Genomic DNA, 20,629 nt, shown 5'->3' with positions numbered 1-20,629 from the left:
TGGCCGGGAACGGGACGAACCGACGTAGCTGTTCAAAGGTTTAAAGAATATAAAGGTTCAAAGGGAACGGCGTGGGTCCAACAAATTGTTCCGCTTCCAAAGTGGGTCCACCGAGGTAGAAATCCTGCACTGGTGAAGTACTTCCGGAAAATACATTTGTTTGATGAATTTATTATTACCTCAAAATACATTATACTTTTAGGTAATAATAAATTCATCAACATTTTTCTCATCTTGTAAGAAAATTGAGTGGAACATTCGTTTACTTACAGTAGAGTATATACCTTAATTTACGGTCAATCTCCGTAGCATTCGTTGGTTCATACTGTAATACATGCAAAACCAAAGATGTGTGTGCCGAGCACCACATCATGTTGCCAAATCATATGACAATGGCTATGTTAAATGGAATTAGGAACGCATGGCATTGACGATAGTTCGTGACGAAAAATATTACTGTCACATGGGATTTCTCTTTTCGCGGCCATAATGGTACGACCGTAGGAATTGTTATATCGAAGACAATGAGGTATACGCATATCCAGCTCAGTTCATGACTCTTTGGCTAACTGATATATTGGCAATATAAGCATTTCTTATTTAAGCCGAATGAATCTATTTGTTGTCAGCGATAGTTTATTGTCACGTGTTGAGACAATTACAAGACGCTCTTTGGCTATAATTGGTGATTGGAGGCGATCGAAGAGGCAGTTCATATATGAGTTGAGTATACATCGATACCGAAAACTACGTGGAAATTAGTGAACAACTAGAATGACACATCAATGCCTATTAGTCCACCTTCAACCTCTTGCGAGAAATTCAGTATTTACATAGATTAATTGCTTTAAGACAATCTGGATTTAGTTAGCTTTGCCTACGTCATGTGACGTATCCGTCCGTAAAAAAATATTTCATAGCCAATGTAAATTACAAACAGAATTTACAAGTTCTGAACGATTGCATAACAAAGAATCCAAATGGTTCAGACCGAATATCTATCACAAGTAATCACGTGACATAATTTTTATTTATAAGCCTAAAACGATCACCAAATCCAACTAAAATAGGATGTGCAAAGCATGAACATACCAAAAGATACAGACATAATTTTTCATCATGAAAATAATCTTTTATGTGTTATTATATTTCTCCAATGCTAGAGGTATTAGAAGAAGAGTAGATATAATATTCATGAAATGTATCTTTATTTTTAATAAAATGGAGATTCAATTTCTAGGTAACAATAAGCAAATCATTAATACGAAAATAATACCTAATAAAGTAGATCAAATTGGTTTAACACAAAAACCAAAATATAAAAAAAAATATAGTAGTTATAGAGTCACGAGATATGGATCAAGTCAGAAAAAAATCATATAAAATAACACAAAATAAACATAAACAATTCAATATCGTTCTTACATCCACGAGAAAAAAAAAACACAATAAAATTGGATCATATAGTCATATGAAAACTAATTTTCCTTAAAAAACTTGAAAATTTTTGCCTAAATACAACAAAACGGGAAGTAATAATAATATCATAATTTTAAAATTACCCCTGTTGACCAAAAGATGACCGAAGTTGTTGACCACAGTCAACTTCTTCAATCGGAGTCAACGTCCTCTTTCTCTTGGGTTGCTGCAACGAGCACCCTGTGGCCGATGATGGAGATCGACGACCGGAAGTCAAAGAGAAGATGCTTCGACGTCGGAGACAAGGATGAGGCGGTCAACTTGGTCGGATTTGGCGCCGGAGCAATGGGAACTCTCTCACGTCTCACTCTCACTCTGTTCCTCGAAGCTCCATTGATAGGAGCGGGTGAAACCTTGGCCGACGGTGGGCTCGCTAGGCGTTACGCCCGCAAGTGAGGTAAGCTGGCCCGACGGCTCCTTACCTCCCTCGACCGTTCCTCGTCGCCGTGCGTTACGCTCGTGAGAGGGGAAGGGCCGTAGCCGCTCGACACCCAATCAACCGTAGTGAGAATTGGTCGAGGGAGGTGGCGCGTGGTTAGCAGTCAACATTTGGAGCCCCAATTTTGACTTCAACTTGAGTCGCATTCCACACAAATCCAACATCAACTTAGTATAAAATCAATAAAATCATTTAAACACATCAGAGTAACTCCAACGTGAATCAAAAGCATCAGTAATTGGAATAGAGTTACTGCTAAAGGAGCAATTACACTAGTAAAATGTGTGATAAATTGACACATACAACTACTATATTCATAGACAAAGTGACTTCACTTAAACCACATACAAGATTTATTTGAATAAAATTGTGTAGAGACATAACAGTAGTAAGTTAAATGATACCTCATTTGAAGAAAGTTATACGCTATAATATTTCTAAATCGATCATACTGGCATAAGTGCTGGTCTCGATGAAAGCACTGCTAATTTGAAATGAGAAAGATTAAAAAGAAATTGTTAATTTTGCCATTAACCTTACCCGTCAAGCTGCCTCTATTGTAGCTCCTCACATAATTGCTCTTTGTGTTTTGAGATTTAATTATCCATTAAATAAAATATTTATTTTGACTCAAATATAATAATTTGAATATCAGTTTTTCTCTTTTTAAATGTTGCATTTTAAAAAAAAACTATCATATGGTATGTGTTAGGAGAATTATGTAGCTACTCCATTTTCTAACAAAATATTTATCATATCTATTGATATTATATATGTGAGATGAAAAGAGGTGGATGAAAAAAAATATATTATTGATAGAAAAAGTCCGGATGACATATAATGGACTTGGCCTATAATTGAATTATCTTAACTTTTTAAGTTTGTTTGGCATCGAGTCTTATATATACTTGTCTTGATGAGACTAATTACATATTACCTATTATATTTGGACCTTATTAGTATCATGATTTCTATACTTAAAAAATTTACATTAAAATTTTTATAGTTCTAAAATTAAAAAAATAATCTCATTTATCCTAGCATCATCAATTGCATTGACAAAAAAATAACACTTGACACCACGTAATAGATCAGTACGAAAATGATAAACAAAAAAATAATTTTAACATCTCTTCCATTTTTAACATATGGAATATTAAAATTATCATTTTCTCTATTATTTTTGCACCGAACAAGTACGTAGTGTCATGTGTTTTTCGTCAATACAGTTGATGACGTTAAGATATATTAGATTATTTTATTTTATTTTTAGAATTATAAAAAAATTAATATAAATTGTTTTAAATATAAAGATTACAATACTAATATGGTCTAAATACAGGAGGTAGTCTCATAATTAGTCCTCAATCTTACGTTTACCATGGACAACAATAATTAGTTACTAATCATATGGGTTTAATTTTTCCCTTAATACGTAAGTGTTCCTAATCTTTTAACGCATACGTCACATGTCTGTTTTGACAGAATCATCTATATAATACATGCATGCTTCGTGGTTTGTACCAACATGCATGAGATGGAGAAGAAGATGAAGAGAATGGCCGCCAGGACCACCTCGTTGAAGATAGGAAAGAGGCGACTCTGCCACGGCAAGTGTAGCAGATATAGTCTTCCTGATGACCTGCTGGTTCAGATACTCTCCCAACTACCCGTGAAGTCCACCCTCCGGTTCCGCTGCGTTTCCAAAGAGTGGCTTGCCCTCCTCTCCGATCGCGGCCCGTACTCCATCAGATACCTATGTCCGACCATGTGCGGCTTCTTCTATCGACGAAGCCACCTCGCACGGTCCTGGCAGTACGCGGCCATCCACCCTTTTAAAGATCACCGCTTCGATCTCCACAAGCTCATCTCTCATCTACCTGACCATCGCAACTTGAATCTATTGGATAGCTGCCACGGTTTGCTTCTCCTCGGTTGCAGGGAAGACAGGAGTTATAAGTCGATGATCGTTTGCAACCCGTTCCGGAATGACGAGATCAACTGGGTGACCATCCATATGAATGCAGCGGTCAAACAACTACCCTTGCAACGTAAATTTATCTCAGCGAAGTTGGTCTCCCATCGAGCCTCCCGTAGCTTCAAGTGCCTCCTCTTCTTCGAGGATTACCGGTTGAATGAATTGGGTGCCGAGTCGAATTTCTGGTGTACGGTGTTGTACGGTAACAGGGGTCAGTCCCACCACATTTATCAGATACCCCCGCACGTACCACCACCGTTTGATCTTTACGACGTTGCTTCTGACAATAATTACCCAAAAGTGTGCGTCATCCAAGAGAACAAGAAAGATCATTTGATTAGTTCAGCACTGAATGAAAGAAGGAACGGACGGGTTCGGAGTCTCATGGGAGTCTCTCGTGGGCTCGCTCACTTTGCTTTTTGCGATGAGCATGAGCTACACATCTGGATCCTCGAGAGAGAGGATGGTAAAAGAGTGTGGAAGCCGACGCATAATTGCAGTAGCCAACCTCTGATCAAACAGCACAAGGAATCACTCCGACATCATAAGCATGAGGGCAACCAAAGGGTCTATTCCATCTTGCCGCTCGGATTCCACCCTGACCTCGACATTATCTTTCTACAGATTGAGTGGAGGATATACTCTCTCCATCTTGGCAGCGGTTCCATGGACGAGGTGGCTGGTGAAAGAGGTGCAAATCCCGAAAGCGAAATGTTTTTGTTCCATCCCATCACCATGGATCCTTCAACAAGCTTAGGGGAGAGAAGAGAATACCACATGGGACTCCCTGTAATGGATCCCTAAGTAACCCAAGGGGCCCCAGTATCAACTATAATTATTTTCATGTTTTTTTTCATTTATTTTATTTTTAAACTTTGATTTTATCGAATATTTATATTTTCCCTAATTTGAAAAAAAAAATCAAATTTGGTATACCACTCATCGATCATTGTTAACTTTATAATTTTTTTTTTATGAAGGTATATTATCGATCATTATTTATTTCCTACTTTAGAATTGATTAATAAAAAAAATTATTTAGTTATGATTTAAATATGAAACCAACATGGAATACATTTTCTCACATCAATTAAGATTCACCCACATCTCATCTATACACTCCACTGTGTATCTTATCATTGGCTTGAGAGGGAATAGACTCGGGAGGATTGCCAGGGTAGCATAGGCAGAGGTCATTATCACCTTTAATGACGTCGATTATGATATTAAGATTTAAAGTTAGAAACAGGATTTTTAATGTATTAATCAATATCAAATTTTTTTTATGGTTGAAAGCTTATAATTATTTTATCAAAAAATTTACATTGCATGAGTTAAAAATTGTGTATATATATTCTTACTTGTTTATTTAATTTTTATGTAAAAAAAAAAGAGATATGAGTGACATGATTGGGTCTGATGCGACTAGATATGATCAAATGCATGTAGCTCACGGGTGGTCTTATCTAACAGAGCCCAAGTTTAATGCTGGTGCTTTCAGGTTAATCCTGAAAAGTTTAGCATAGATGATCCAATTCACGAGCTAAGATAGGGTCCAATAGATGTTTTAAGGGGTTTTATGTATTTATTTCCATAGATTTTATGTCATTACTTGATATTTTGATTTATTTGAGTTTAGCCAATTATTTGAAATGAAATTGATGTTATAATAAAATGATGCAATATAATAAATAATGTTATTAATGTCATTTTACACATGTCATGTCACGTATGTGTGTTACATTATATCATCGATTGTTACGATGCATCTATTCTAGTTGATGCATGAGATCTTGCATACACACAGACAAAAAAACAATTGATGAAAATAAGTTGAAATGGGTGGTCTACTTATCTTAGTCCGATCCGGAATCTTCATGTGGTTGTACTCACATGAAAGGTGTAATACTCCAAATTTAAAATGAGAATCTATTTCTAAATAAAAGAATTGCAGGGAATAAATTGTAAAGAGGTCAAAAAATATATGATTTTACATGCCACCGCCTCCACTCTCGGAATCGCCTGTCTCACGAGAGGCTCCAAAGGAAGAAAGAGAAGCAGAGAAGGGAGAAACAAGAAGAGGAGGAGAACAGAAGAAGAAGAATAAGAAGAAGAAGAGGGAGAGAGAGAGAAGGAGAAGGAAAGAAAGAGAAAGAGAGAGGAGGAAAGGCCTCGGCTGTGGAGAAAGGAAGGAAAGAAGAGAAAGAATGAGAAGAAAGAGAAAAGGAAAGAAAACAAAAGGAAAAATAAGAGGAAAACTATAGATGACTCGATTTGATACCAAATGAATTTAGATCAAGTTTATGAAAATTATATTAGTTATGATTTTGAAATCTCTTATATTCTTATTAATTAGATTTATGTTTTGAATTATGGATTGATAAATTCTGATGTTTTTAGTTAATTTAATATGTCTATTATGAGAGAAATAAAAAAAAATTGATATTAGAAGAATAAGAAAAGGAGAGATCACAATTATATGTTGTTGAATCTCCTATTTTGATGATGAAACTACTTGATATATGTTTATGATTTAATCTGCGTTTTGAGTGACGCAGGATGAGATAATTAAAGCAGGAAAATCATGTTGTGCCAGAGGAACATGTCAGAAGATTGGACGTCGGGCCGGTGGATAAGTCGACGTATCGATAGAAGGCTTCGGGCCGTGGACTCGGGCATCGGGCCAAGAAGAGCGGGTATTATGCCAAGGATATCGGAGTTGCGGAGTCAACTGGCCGATTGGGCAATAGGCTGCAGGAGAGGACGATGCGCCGAAGAATCGGACGAAGCGTTGAGGGACCAATGACATACCGGACAACTTGGTTAATTGCTTAGGATTAATTGTCTCGATCGAAGTTTTGTTTTAAGTGTGCAGGATTAACTACGATAGAAGAAAGACATGCAGCAGGAGTTGCGCCGGAGTCAAGACAATGATCACGTTGGGAGTTCAAGAGTTCGACGGAAGTTCGGACAGTCGTCGGAGGTTCTGCGGGAACAAATCCGAGAAGTCCATGAGCTTGCCAAAGAAGCTCGTCGGAACTCGCCAAGTGGATCGTCGCAAGTCCAGGAGTTTGCCGGAAGTCCGTAGGAGCATCACCGAGGGTTCATCGGATGATCGACGGAAGTTCGCCGGAAGCTCGCCGGAAGAAGCAATTGACGCACCGGAGCAAGTTGCAGTAAATGTCTTAGGAAATATCGTAGTTAGCACAATGATTAAGTTGGAAATGGGAGGTGATCCCATTAACTTAATCTTGAGGCAATTGGGCCCTTGAAAAACCCAAATTGAGCCGAATGGATCAACCCATTTGGACCCTGATTTCTGCCAGGCGGTTGAACCACCCAAGCCAGGAGGTGGCACCGCCTGGGCTAAGTCTCCGAGCAAGACTGGGCGGTGCAACCGCCCCAGCCAAGAGGTGGCACCGCCTGGGCTCAGTCTCCGAGCGAGACTGGGCGGTGCAACCTCCCCTGACAGGAGGTGGCACCGCTTAGGCTCGGTCTCCGAGCTCTGGCTGAGCGATGCAACCGCCTCAGTCAGGAGGTGGCACCGCCTGAGCTCGGTCTTCGAGCTATGGCAGGAGGTGCAACCGCCCCTGACAGGAGGTGGCACCGCCCAGAGGCTTAGTCTTCGAGCTCTGCCAGGTGGTGCAACCGCTCCAGTCAGGAGGTGCAACCACCAGATCCCGGAATTCTGAGAATTGATAGTTTTAAGCTCCAATTTCAAACTGGGTTGGGGCCTATAAATACCCCACCCATTCAGCACTGAAAGGTAACATACACACACCGAAATCTTGATCTTATTTTGTGATTCTTAGAGCTCAAAATTGTTGTAAAGGCCAAAAGTTCTTCTCCCTCTTTTCTTCCAAGTTCTGAGCTTTAAAGAGAGGAGAGAAAATTCTGTAAGGGTTGTCTCCTAAGCCCGTCAAAAGGAGTGAAACTGTAAAAGGGTGGTTGGCCTTCGCCTATTGAAGGAAGGCCTCTAGTTGACGTCGGTGACCTCGTCGGTGGAGGAAGCCAAAAGTGGAGTAGGTCAAGATTGATCGAACCACTCTAAATCTCGGATTGCATTTACTTTGAGCATCTTATCCTTACTGCAAATCTCCTCAAAAGCTTACTGCTTTCTGCGCATATACGATCGGGTTTCAAGCTTTGCACTTTCCGAATCGGCGTTTAGACGTAAATCAGTTTTATTGTACGATCATCATATTTCAGTTTGCGCTTACATTTTGATTTCTATCATAACTGCAAACTGCCTTTATATCCTTGCTTTAACTGCATCTCGCTTAGTCAAGTGATTTACGAATCAGCATTTAGACATAAATCAGTTTCTTCGTACGAATATCATATTTCAGTTTGCGCCTACTATCTGATTTAAACCATAACTGCAAACTGCACTTATATCTTTGCTGCATCTCGCTTAATCAAAAGTTAAAGTGGTTTACGAATCGGCTTTCCTACCGAAATCACTTTTATCGAACGAACACGATTTTTATCGTAGAAGGTTTTCCGCTGCACTAATTCACCCCCCCCTCTTAGTGCTCTTGATCCTAACATATATTTGTATCGAAGATATACAATTAGGGTAAGTATCCAATGACTCTGTTTAGTCTGTTTTTAAAAGTATCAATGTATGTGTTTGATATTTGTAAATACATATAATTTACATAATTTAAAAATTATTTTATTATTTAAAAGTATTAATTAAATATCGATTGCTTGAACTACTGTTTACTGTTTTATAAGTATTTTTAAGTTATCTGATCAGAGTTTATATGAAAATATTTATCTAATATTATATTTAAAAATAATTGGAAAAATAATATATGAGTGCATTTGTTTTGAAAAGATAGGCAAAATTAATTTGTTTAAACTCTAAATTTGGGAAGAAACTAATTTATATATAATTTTTCATCATATGATAGTTGTCTAGTTAGTATAACTATAATATAAACCCTACTAATGAGGTTATTGTTATGATTATAAAGACACTAAGAGGGGGTGAATTAATACTTTCGAAATAACGTTCTAATTTTTAAAAATTTTGATCGATGAAACTTTTATAAAAAATGCGTTTAATTTAGAATGCGAGTCAGAGTAACGAACAACTAAATCAATTAGTAATAGCAAGGAAAATCATAAAGAGAAATGCAAACTAAATTTATAGTGGTTCGGTTATCCCGACCTACATTCACTCCCGATTCATCTTCCTTTGAGACCACTGGTTTTTACTACCGATCTACTTTTAATCAGTGAATATCAACTACTCATATTATAACTCTTTTTCATTTTCATAGGCTGACGAGAGAACACTTATATCCCTCTTTTATAAAAGATCTCACACCTCCCTTATAATAACTTTTAAACTCAAAGAGGAAGAGACTCAATACTTTTCATGAGTTTACAATACTTTAAAATTACAAGTTTTTTATCCTTTTTTAAGCAAGTATGAGTGGGGTATTTATAGGCTCAAATGATTTAAAAAATGGAGCCAAAAATTCAAATCCTCGGGTTTTTGAGGTACTAGCGGTACCACTGTTTGCACTGGGTGGTACTATCGCTTGACACAGCCTAAGAGATTGTATTCTAATGATATCACCACTAGTTTGGGCAATACTACTACTGACCTTGGCGGTATTACCATCGAGTTTCTCGAAAAAGTACAATATGTACTTTTCAGCTCACAAGCGGTATCACCGCTTGGCCCAACATTAGGGCACTAAATTGACATTCTAACAAGTCCAATTCAACCATGATTCAGGCTCAATGGGCTCCTAATTAAGTTATCACGGTTACACCCAAAACCAACTCAATTAGATTCTAAACTACTTCGATTAAGATACAACAATTACAATATTGAAGCCTATGTTGTTTGGCGTATCATTAGCTCATCCGACATTTCATCCGAACTTCCGGCGTATTGTCTTTTCCTTTAGCGTATTGTCCGATCCATCGGCATGTTGACCTCTCGTAACATTTGATCTTCTTGATGTAATGTCCGATCATTCCGATCGAATGCCCGATCTCTAATATGATGATCTTCAACCCAACGTCTGATTATCTTTTCATGATCGAAGTTTGTCCTACGTTAATTTTCTCAAACGTTCATTAATTCATAAATTTATCAATTGATTTCATAATCAAAATCTGAAATTTAACAATTTTCTCATTTTTTATGATGATGACGAGGTTTTAACTAAACTCTTAATGTCTATATGTTATTTTAAAATATAACAAATTTGAATTCAAAAAAAATGATAACCTTTCTGTCTTTCAATTTAAGTCAAAATAAATTTGTTAAAATATCAATGCATGTTGTCCGGGGTCAGTCCCACTACATTTATCATCTTCCCAACATGTATCAACACCGTTTGATCTTTATAACGTTGCTGTTGACAATAATTACCCAAAACAATGCAATCATCCGAGAGGACGAGAAATATCTTTTGGATTAGTTCCGCACTGAATAAAAGAAGGAACAGACAGGTTCGGAGTCTCATGGGAGTATCTCGTGGACTCGCTCACTTTGCTTTTTGCGATGACCACGAGCTACACATCTGAGGGAGGATGGTAAAAGAGTATGGAAACTGAAGCATAATTGCAGTAGCCAATCTCTGATCAAACCGCACAAAGAATCGCACCGACGTCATAAGCAACGAAAGGGTCTATTCTATATTGCCGCTCGGATTCCACCCGGGCCACAACATTATCTTTCTACCGATTGAGTGGAGGATGTACTCTCTCCATCTTGGCGGCGGTTCCATCGATGAGGTGACTGGTGAAAGAGATGCAAATCCCGACGGCAAAATGTTTTTGTTCCATCCCTTCACCATGGATCCTTAAGTGTTGAGGGAGAATACCACATGCGACTTCCTTAAATGGATCCCTAAGCAACACATGGGACCCTATTATCAACCATAATTATTTTCTTATTTTTTATTTACTTTTATTTTTAAACTTTGATTTTATCGAATATATAGTTTTTATAAGGTATGATCCAATAGATGTTTCAAAAGGTTTTATGTATTTTGTCATGAATTTTATGTCATTACTTGAAATTTTGATTTATTTTATTTGAGTTTAGCCAATTATTTTGAAATGAAATTTTTGTTATAATAAACGATGTAATATAATAAATAATATAATTTTGCACATGTATGTGTGTTACATGCATATCACCGATTGTTGGCATGCATGTTTTCGAGTTGATGCATGTAATCTTGCATACTCACGTACAAAAACACGTTGATGAAAATAAGTTGAAATGGGTGAACTACTTATCTTATTACGATCCGAAATCTTCATGTAGTTGTACTCACATGAAAGGTCCCAATTTAAATTGAGAACGACAAGGAGAAGGAAAGAAAGAGAGAGAAAGAGAGAGAGGAAACGTTGCGGCTGTGGAGAAAGGAAGGAAATAATAGAAAGAAAGAGAAAAAGAAAAAGAAAAAGAAAAGGGAAGAAAATAAAAGGAAAAATAAGAGGAAAACTATGGATGACTTGATTTGATACCGAATGAATTTAGATCAAGTTCAAGAAAATTATATTAGATATGATTTTAAAATCTCTTATGTTCTTATTAATTAGATTTATATTTTGGATTATAGATTAATAAATCCTGATATTTTTAGTTAATTTAATATTTATATTGTGAAAGAAATAAAACATAAAAAAATAATGATATTGGAAGAATATGAAAAAGAAAGATGTTTCGAGGATAAAATTAGGGTGAGTATCCAATGACTCAATTTAGTCTGTTTTTAAAAATATTAATATATGTGTTTGATATTTATAAATATATATAAGTTACATAATTTGAAAGTTATTTTATTATTTGAAAGTATTAAAAAGATTTAAATATTGATGGTTTGAAAGAGCATATGGTTTGAACTATGGTTTATTGTTTTATAAGTATTTTTAAGTGATCTTATCAAAATTTATATAGAAATATTAATCTAATATTATATTTGAAAAGGATTAGAAAATTAATATATAACTGCATTTATCTTGAAAAGATATGAAAAATAATTTTCTTAAACTCTAAGTTTTGTAAGAAAATAATTGATGTATAATTTTTTGTGACATGATAGTTGTCTGGTCAATATAACCTTATGAATAGGGTTAAACATTAGTATTTATTCATAAACTAATTTCTTCATGCCTAGACATAGAAAGATATGTGTTATCTATAGTATAATATTTAAACATAATTCTGAAACTTATCATTAGGATATAATGTGGTCGTAGTCATTAATATCATTACGGTAAGTAAATCTTAACTATATTTATCGTTAGAAGTGTTAGTTATATTTATGCTTATTTGTGAAAAGTTAATAATAGTCTTTGCACTACAATATTATATTTTCGGCTCTTGTTAAGAAAATATATTTAAAAGTATTATTAGTTAGCTACAATTTGAAATATACATGAAATTAATGTTTTATAAACTAAGCATGATGAAAGATTTGGTATTTAAATATTTTATGTTAATAAATCATGATTTTGAAATACATGTAAATTTTAGGTTTTTGTATGAGCATAAAGAAGATATTTGATATCCATGCATATTTAGAAAGCATGTTTTGAATGTATAAAGATTTTATGTATTAAAAAATTATTTATGATAAATCTTATGTGAGTCACGGTGTTTTTTTTATTTGTGATATGATTATCTTTAAATTTTTTAGAGTTTCATAATGAAAACATGATGGATCGATTATAGACTAAATTATATAATCAGTCTATTGAATAATTACGAACATCTTGTGCTTTAATTGATTATTGTTTCAATCGTATCAATATGTCCTATAAGTTAGTTAATTAATTATGATTGAAATATATAATAATTAAACTGTGAAATTTATTTTATTTTGATTTTGATCTTACATTCAAACAAATAAGATTATGACTTTGTATTGTTCCTGACTTTCCATTGAACTGACGTGTTACAAAAGGAGTTTTCAGAATGATTTGACTAACATCCACTAGATTGACTTCTCCATATTATTCATGATTTATTATGATAACCAGATATGAATTCTTTTGGAATGATAAAGTTATATAAAAAACTAATGATATACTAATAAATATTGTTCCCAACTAAAAGAATATACGTATCCACATCCACATGATGAACAAATAGTGAGACTTGATGACATATCTCCATTTTGATGGATAAGATTCTCTCTCTATCAAAGAACTTATCATATAAAATAATATATCTTTACTTATTATTGTGAGAATATATCATTGGAACCATTAATTTGAGTTAAGCAATTTAGATCGATTGAGCATCGAGAAAGATCGAATAAGATGGCATTAGACACTGCAAAACCACTGCTTGCGAATTGATCGAGTGACACGGGAGTGTCTAATTTACTACAATCTGATCATATGAACCTTGATTATGATATGATATTTTTTCAGCCAATAATTATGCCTCATAATCTTTAACTCAGCCCACTCAAATATGATAGCTCATCAGCATATTTCGTGCACAATGTTAAAGCTATTCTAAGGTGCTTTTCTTCATAACAAAGGAATGTATTAAAGGAGTTGGTTAGCAGTTGTGAACATGTCTTCATGACCAAAGAATGCATTAAAGGAGTTGGTTAGCAGCTAAACACTTAATTTCGAAATTCCCTATGAAAGGTTGTTTCATACACTAGTATTTATTTTGGTGTTTAGGACTTAGAAAGAACTTTAGAAACTTATAATATCTTGGCAGAAGCTCTCTTGGAGAACTCTCTTAAACTCTGTATCCTCATTTATAATCCTTGGGGTGGTGAATTTTTGTATCCCTTTATGATTTTAACTTGGTGGTGAACTATTTTTTGATCTTCTTTAAATTTTATCGTGAGTTTATATCTTTTTTATTCAAAACACTCATTCCAGCAAATACAACTGTACTGTGACTTTTCTTCAAGAGTTTGTTCTTTGTTTACTGTGACATTTTCTATCTGAGAAACTGTTGCATCAATTTCCTTTCAAAATCCATTCTGTATTTTACCCTCTCCGGTATTATCGAGGACACCCATTGCATGTCTTTAGCATGACTAAAACTTCATATTCTTCCATGTTATATGGACTCTTTCTTATACCACGCATGCCAATAGGTTTCCATCACACAAACAATATTTCTTTCCTTGAGCTATGTGGAGTGAGGCCTACGTTATAATAAAAACAGGCTAACTTTCCATTTTAGTGAGTAGTCATAGCTCGTTTCAATCCTCGTGAAAGAAATGGTTCCATGCATGTCACATTGATCCGATTCTTTTACCGGGGAATGTCGACTCCAAACATACAGCCTTCATATCCATCATGTTTGGGAAAGTTGACGTAAAATTGAATTAAAATCTATCAAACGCATAGCCTTCAAATCCATCAGAAAACTCATCTATGCACGATCTTTAATTGTGACATCAACCATAACATAATTGGTCTTTGTATTTTGAGATTTAAATATATAATTTGAGTAAATCATAATGACACTGATATCAGTATTTCTCTTTTCAAAAAATACGATCCGATGGTATGTGTTTGTAGAAATATATAACTATTCCTTTTTTCAGAAAATATTTTTCATGTCTAATGATATTATTGAAAATATTCATCTTTATGAGAATAAAAAAAGGTGGATTAAGAAAATAGTTCCGGATAGAAAAGGTCGAAAGATATAAAATGAGCTTCGCCTATAATTGAACAACCTTAACCTTTTGACATTCCAATGATATCCAGTCTTATTTATGTTAGTCTAATGTGTACGACGGATCACAATAAAATAATTATTAATAAAATGGATTTATTTTTTTTCTTTTTCCTTAATATGCAAGTGTTCCTAATCTTTGGCACATACGCCACGCATGTCTACTTTGGGAGGAGAAGATGCCAAAGCATACACAAACACACGCTCGTGCGAAGTTGATGACCCATCGAGATCAATGGCGCACTCAAACGACTATCCCCTCTACGTCATTTTGTCTCAGCGAAGTTGATGACCCATCGAGTCTCCCCTCATTTCAAGTGCGCCCTCCTCTTTGGGGACTACCATTTTAATGAATGGGATATTTTGGTGTTTTGAGATTTGATTATCCATTAAATAAAATATTTATTTTGACTCAAATATAATAATTTGAATATCAGTTTTTCTCTTTTTAAATGTTGCATTTAAAAAAAACTATCATATGGTATGTTTTAGGAGAATTATGTAGCTACTCCATTTTCTAACAAAATATTTATCATATCTATTGATATTATATATGTGAGATGAAAAGAGGTGGATGAAAAAAAATATATTATTGATAGAAAAAGTTTGGATGACATATAATGGACTTGGCCTATAATTAAATTATCTTAACCTTTTAAATTTATCTGTAATAACATTGAAAAAGTCTGATTTATACCGGTCTTGATCAATCCTAGGACTAATTACATATTACCTATTATATTCGGACCTTATTAGTATTATGATTTCTATACTTAAAAATTTTATATTCGGATCTTCTAAAAAATTTTATATTTCTATACTTAAAAAATAATCTTATTTGTCCTAGCGTTATCGGCTACATTTAATGAAAAATATAATAAAAATATGTGATACCACATATTGGATCAATACGAAAAGGATGAATAAAAAGATAATTTTAATATTTTCTATTTTTAACATGTGGAATATTAAAATTATTTTTTTTTCTCATTATTTTCACATCAAACAAGCATGTACTGTTATGAAGCTTACGACAATAGGATATATTAGGTTATTTATTTTATTTTTAGAACTATAGAGATTTTAATATAATTTTTTAAATATAAATATTATGATACTAATATGGTATAAATATAATCTATAATTAATCCTCAATCTTACGTTTACTATGAACAACAATTAGTTACTAATCATATGGGTTTAATTTTTCCCTTAATACGAAGTGTTCCTAATCTTTTAACACATACGTCACATGTCTGTTTTGAGAGAATCATCTATATAATACATGCATGATTCGTGGTTTGTACCAACATGCATGAGATGGAGAAGAAGATGAAGAAGAAGAGAATGGCTGCCAGGACCACCTCGTTGAAGATAGGAAAGAGGCAACTCTGCCACGGCAAGTGTAGCAGATATAGTCTTCCTGATGACCTGCTGGTTCAGATACTCTCCCGACTACCCGTGAAGTCCACCCTCCGGTTCCGCTGCGTTTCCAAAGAGTGGCTTGCCCTCCTCTCCGATCGCGGCCCGTACTCCATCAGATACCTATGTCCGACCATGTGCGGCTTCTTCTATCGACGAAGCCACCTCGCACGGTCCTGGCAGTACGCGGCCATCCACCCTTTTAAAGATCACCGCTTCGATCTCGACAAGCTCATCTCTCATCTACCTGACCATCGCAACTTGAATCTATTGGATAGCTGCCACGGTTTGCTTCTCCTCGGTTGCAGGGAAGACAGGAGTTATAAGTCGATGATCGTTTGCAACCCGTTCCGGAATGACGAGATCAACTGGGTGACCATCCATATGAATACAGCGGTCAAACAACTACCCTTGCAACGTAAATTTATCTCAGCGAAGTTGGTCTCCCATCGAGCCTCCCATAGCTTCAAGTGCCTCCTCTTCTTCGAGGATTACAGGTTGAATGAATTGGGTGCCGAGTCGAATTTCTGGTGTACGGTGTTGTACAGTAACAGGGGTCAGTCCCACCACATTTATCAGATACCCCCGCACGTACCACCACCGTTTGATCTTTACGACGTTGCTTTCGACAATAATTACCTAAAAGGGTGCATCATCCAAGAGGACAAGAAAGATCATTTGATTAGTTCAGCACTGAATGAAAGAAGGAACGGACGGGTTCGGAGTCTCGTGGGAGTATCTCGTGGGCTCGCTCACTTTGCTTTTTGCGATGAGCATGAGCTACACATCTGGATCCTCGAGAGAGAGGATGGTAAAAGAGTGTGGAAGCCGAAGCATAATTGCAGTTGCCAACCTCTGATCAAACAGCACAAGGAATCACACCGACATCATAAGCATGAGGACAACGAAAGGGTCTATTCCATCTTGCCGCTCGGATACCACCCCGACCTCGACATTATCTTTCTACAGATTGAGTGGAGGATATACTCTCTCCATCTTGGCAGCGGTTCCATGGACGAGGTGGCTGGTGAAAGAGGTGCAAATCCCGAAAGCGAAATGTTTTTGTTCCATCCCTTCACCATGGATCCTTCAACAGGCTTAGGGGAGAGAAGAGAATACCACATGGGACTCATCCCTGTAATGGATCCCTAAGCAATCCAAGGGGCCCCATTATCAACTATAATTATTTTCATGTTTTTTTTTCATTTATTTGATTTTTAAAATTTGATTTTATCGAATATATATTTTTTCCCTAATTTGAAAAAAAAAACAAATTTGGTATACAACTCATCGATCATTGTTAACTTTATAAAAAATTTTTATGAAGGTATATTATCGATCATTATTTATTTCCTACTTTAGAATAGACTAATAAAAAAATTTATTTAGTTGTAATTTAAATATGAAACCAACATGGAATACATTTTCTCACATCAATTAAGATTCACCCACATCTCATCTATACACTGCACTTTGTATTCTAGCTTGAGAAGGAATAGACTCGGGAGGATTGCCAGGGTAGCATAGGCAGAGGTCATTATCACCTTTAATGACGTCGATTATGATATTAAGATTTAAAGTTAGAAATAGGATGTTTAATGTATTAATCAATATCAAAAAAAAATTTATGATTGAAAGTTTATCATTATTTTATCAAAAAATTGACATTGCATGAGTTAAAAATTGTGTATATCTATTCTTATTTGTTTATTCAATTCTTATGTCAAAAAATAAAAGAGAGATGACTGACATGGTTGGGTCTGATGCGGCTTGTGGCCTGACATGTATATTAAACATGAAATATGATGTTTAATATATTAATCAATATTAATTTTTTTTATGGTTGAAAGTTTATCATTATTTTATCAAAAATTTATATTGCATGACTTAAAAATTATGTATATCTATTCTTATTTGTTTATTTAATTTTTATGTCAAAAAAAAAAAGATTGAGAGATGACTGACATGGTTGAGTCTGATGCGACTAGATATGATCCAAATTAATTTACTGGTGACCTTATCTAACAGAGCCAAGTTAATCCAGTTTAATGCTGATAGTTTCATGTTAATCCTGAAAAGTTTAGCATAGATGATCCAATTCACAAGTTACGAAAGGGCCCAATAGATGTTTTAAGGGGTTTTATGTATTTTGCCATAGATTTTATGTCGTTACTTGAAATTTTGATTTATTTGAGTTTAGCCAGTTATTTGAAATGAAATTGATGTTATAATAAAATGATGCAATATAATAAATAACGTTATTAATGTCATTTTACACATATCATGTCATGTACGTGTGTTACATGCATATCATCGATTGTTAACATGCATCTATTATAGTTGATGCATGAAATCTTGCATACACACAGACAAAAAAACAATTGATGAAAATAAGTGGAAATGGGTGAACTACTTATCTTAGTCCGATCCGAAATCTTCATGTGGTTGTACTCATATGAAAGGTGTAATACTCCAAATTCAAAACGAGATTCTATTTGTAAATAAAAGAATTGCAGGGACTAAATTGTAAAGAGGTCAAAAAAATATATGATTTTACATACCACTTCCTCCATTCTCGGAATCGTCTGTCTCGCGAGAGGCTCCAAACTTAAGAAGAAGAAGGAGAGAGAGAGAGAGAGAGAGAGAGAGAGAGAGAGAGAGAGAGAGAGAGAAGGAAAGAAAGAGAAAAGGAAAAATAAGAGGAAAGCGATAGATGACTCGATTTGATACCAAATGAATTTAGATCATGTTTATATATTAGGTATGATTTTGAAATCTCTTATACTCTTATTAATTGGATTTATGTTTTGAATTATGGATTGATACATTATGATATTTTTAGTTAATTTAATATGTATATTGTGAAAGAAAAAAATTAAAAAACAATTAAAAAACAATGATAATGGAAGAACAAGAAAACGAGAGATCATAATTATATGTTTGTATCGAAGATATACAATTAGGGTTATCCAATGACTCTGTTTAGTCTGTTTTTAAAAGTATTAATGTATGTGTTTGATATTTGTAAATATATAATTTACATAATTTAACAATTATTTTATTATTTAAAAGTATTAAAAAGTTTTAAATATTGATGGTTTGGACAAGCATGTGGTTTGAACTATGGTTTTCTGTTTTATAAGTATTTTTATGTGTTTTATCAGAATTTATACGAAAATATATTATATTTGAAAATAATTAGAAAAATAATATATGATTGCATTGGTTTTGAAAAGATATGCAAAATTAATTTGTTTAAACTCTAAATTTTGTAAGAAACTAACCGATATATAATTTTTGATAATTGTATGGTTAGTGTAACTATGATATAGACCTATTAATGAGATTATTGTTAGGATCATAAAGATACTAAAAGGGATGAATTAGTATTTTTGAAACAATATTTTAATTTTTAAAAATTTCTTAGTAAGGAAAAGCATAAAGAGAAATGCAAACCAAATTTATAATGGTTCGATCGTCTTGACCTATATCCATTCCTGATTCTTTTCCTTCGAGATCATCAGTTTTCACTATTAATCTACTTTCAATTAGTGAAGATCAACTATCCATAGTACAACTCTTTCTCCTTTTCATAGGCTTATGAGAGAATCTTTATACCCCTCTTTTATAAAAGACCTTACACCTCTCCTATAATAACCTCTAAACTGAAAGAGAAAGAGACTTAATACTTTTTAAGTGTTTATAATACTTTAAAATCATAAACTTTTCATCCTTTTTCAAGCAAGCATGAGTGAGGCATTTATAGGCCTCAAATGACTTAAAAAATAAAGTCAAAAATTTAAATCCTTTGGTTTTCAAGATACTAGTGATACCATCATTGGGTGGTACCACCGTCTGACACAGCTTGGGAGACTATATTCTAATAATATCACCATTAGTTTGGATAGTACTACCTCTTACCTTAGCGGTACTATCGTCGAATTTCTTAAAAAAGTACAATCCATACTTTTTAGCTCACAAGCGGTACCATCGCTTGGCCCAACCTCAAATCATTGAATTGACCTTCTAACAAGCCCAATTCAATCTTGATTAATGCCCAATGAGCTTCTAATTAAGTTGTTATGGTTACACCTAAAACTAACTTAATTAGATTCTAAACTACTTAAATTAAGACACAATAATTACAATCTTGAAGCCTATGTTGTTTGGCATATCATTAGCTCATCCGACACTTCGTCCAAACATCCTACGCATCATCCTTTCCTTTAGCATATTGTCCGATCCATCGGCATGTCGACCTCCCGTAACATCCGATCTTCTTGGCGCAATGTCCGATCCTTCCGGCCCATTGCCCGATCTCTAATATGATGTTCTCCGACCCAACGTTTGATTACCTTTCCATGATCAAAATTTATCCTACGTTACTTTTCTCAAACACTCGTTAGTTCATAAACTTATTAATTGATTTCATCATCAAAATCTGGGATTCAATAATCTTCTCATTTTTTATGATGATAATCAATTGATGACGAAGTTTTAACTAAACTTGAATTCAAAAAAGAATAATAACCTTTCGATATTAATCTTTGAATTTAAGTCAAAATAATTTTAATCATAATGATTTTTTTTTTTTTTTGCAAACATCATAACC

The 20,629-nt window shown here is 34.4% G+C and overlaps 2 protein-coding genes across 2 annotated transcripts; both read left to right on the top strand.

The window, feature by feature from the left end:
- Positions 1-3,455: 3,455 nt before the first annotated feature.
- Positions 3,456-4,700, top strand: LOC103991838 (F-box protein At5g07610-like). Its single transcript, XM_009411379.2, has one exon. It carries the CDS (start codon positions 3,456-3,458, stop codon positions 4,698-4,700), a length of 1,245 nt encoding a protein of 414 aa, XP_009409654.2.
- Positions 4,701-15,915: 11,215 nt separating this feature from the next.
- Positions 15,916-17,169, top strand: LOC135643778 (F-box protein At5g07610-like). The gene has a single exon (XM_065161130.1). It carries the CDS (start codon positions 15,916-15,918, stop codon positions 17,167-17,169), a length of 1,254 nt encoding a protein of 417 aa, XP_065017202.1.
- The last annotated feature ends 3,460 nt before the right edge of the window (positions 17,170-20,629 follow it).

This window comes from Musa acuminata, chromosome BXJ3-7 (genome assembly GCF_036884655.1).
Source record: "Musa acuminata AAA Group cultivar baxijiao chromosome BXJ3-7, Cavendish_Baxijiao_AAA, whole genome shotgun sequence".
In the NCBI taxonomy this organism is placed as follows: Eukaryota; Viridiplantae; Streptophyta; class Magnoliopsida; order Zingiberales; family Musaceae; genus Musa; species Musa acuminata.
Note: the sequence above shows the minus strand (reverse complement) of the source record. Positions and strands in the feature narration are given on the sequence as shown.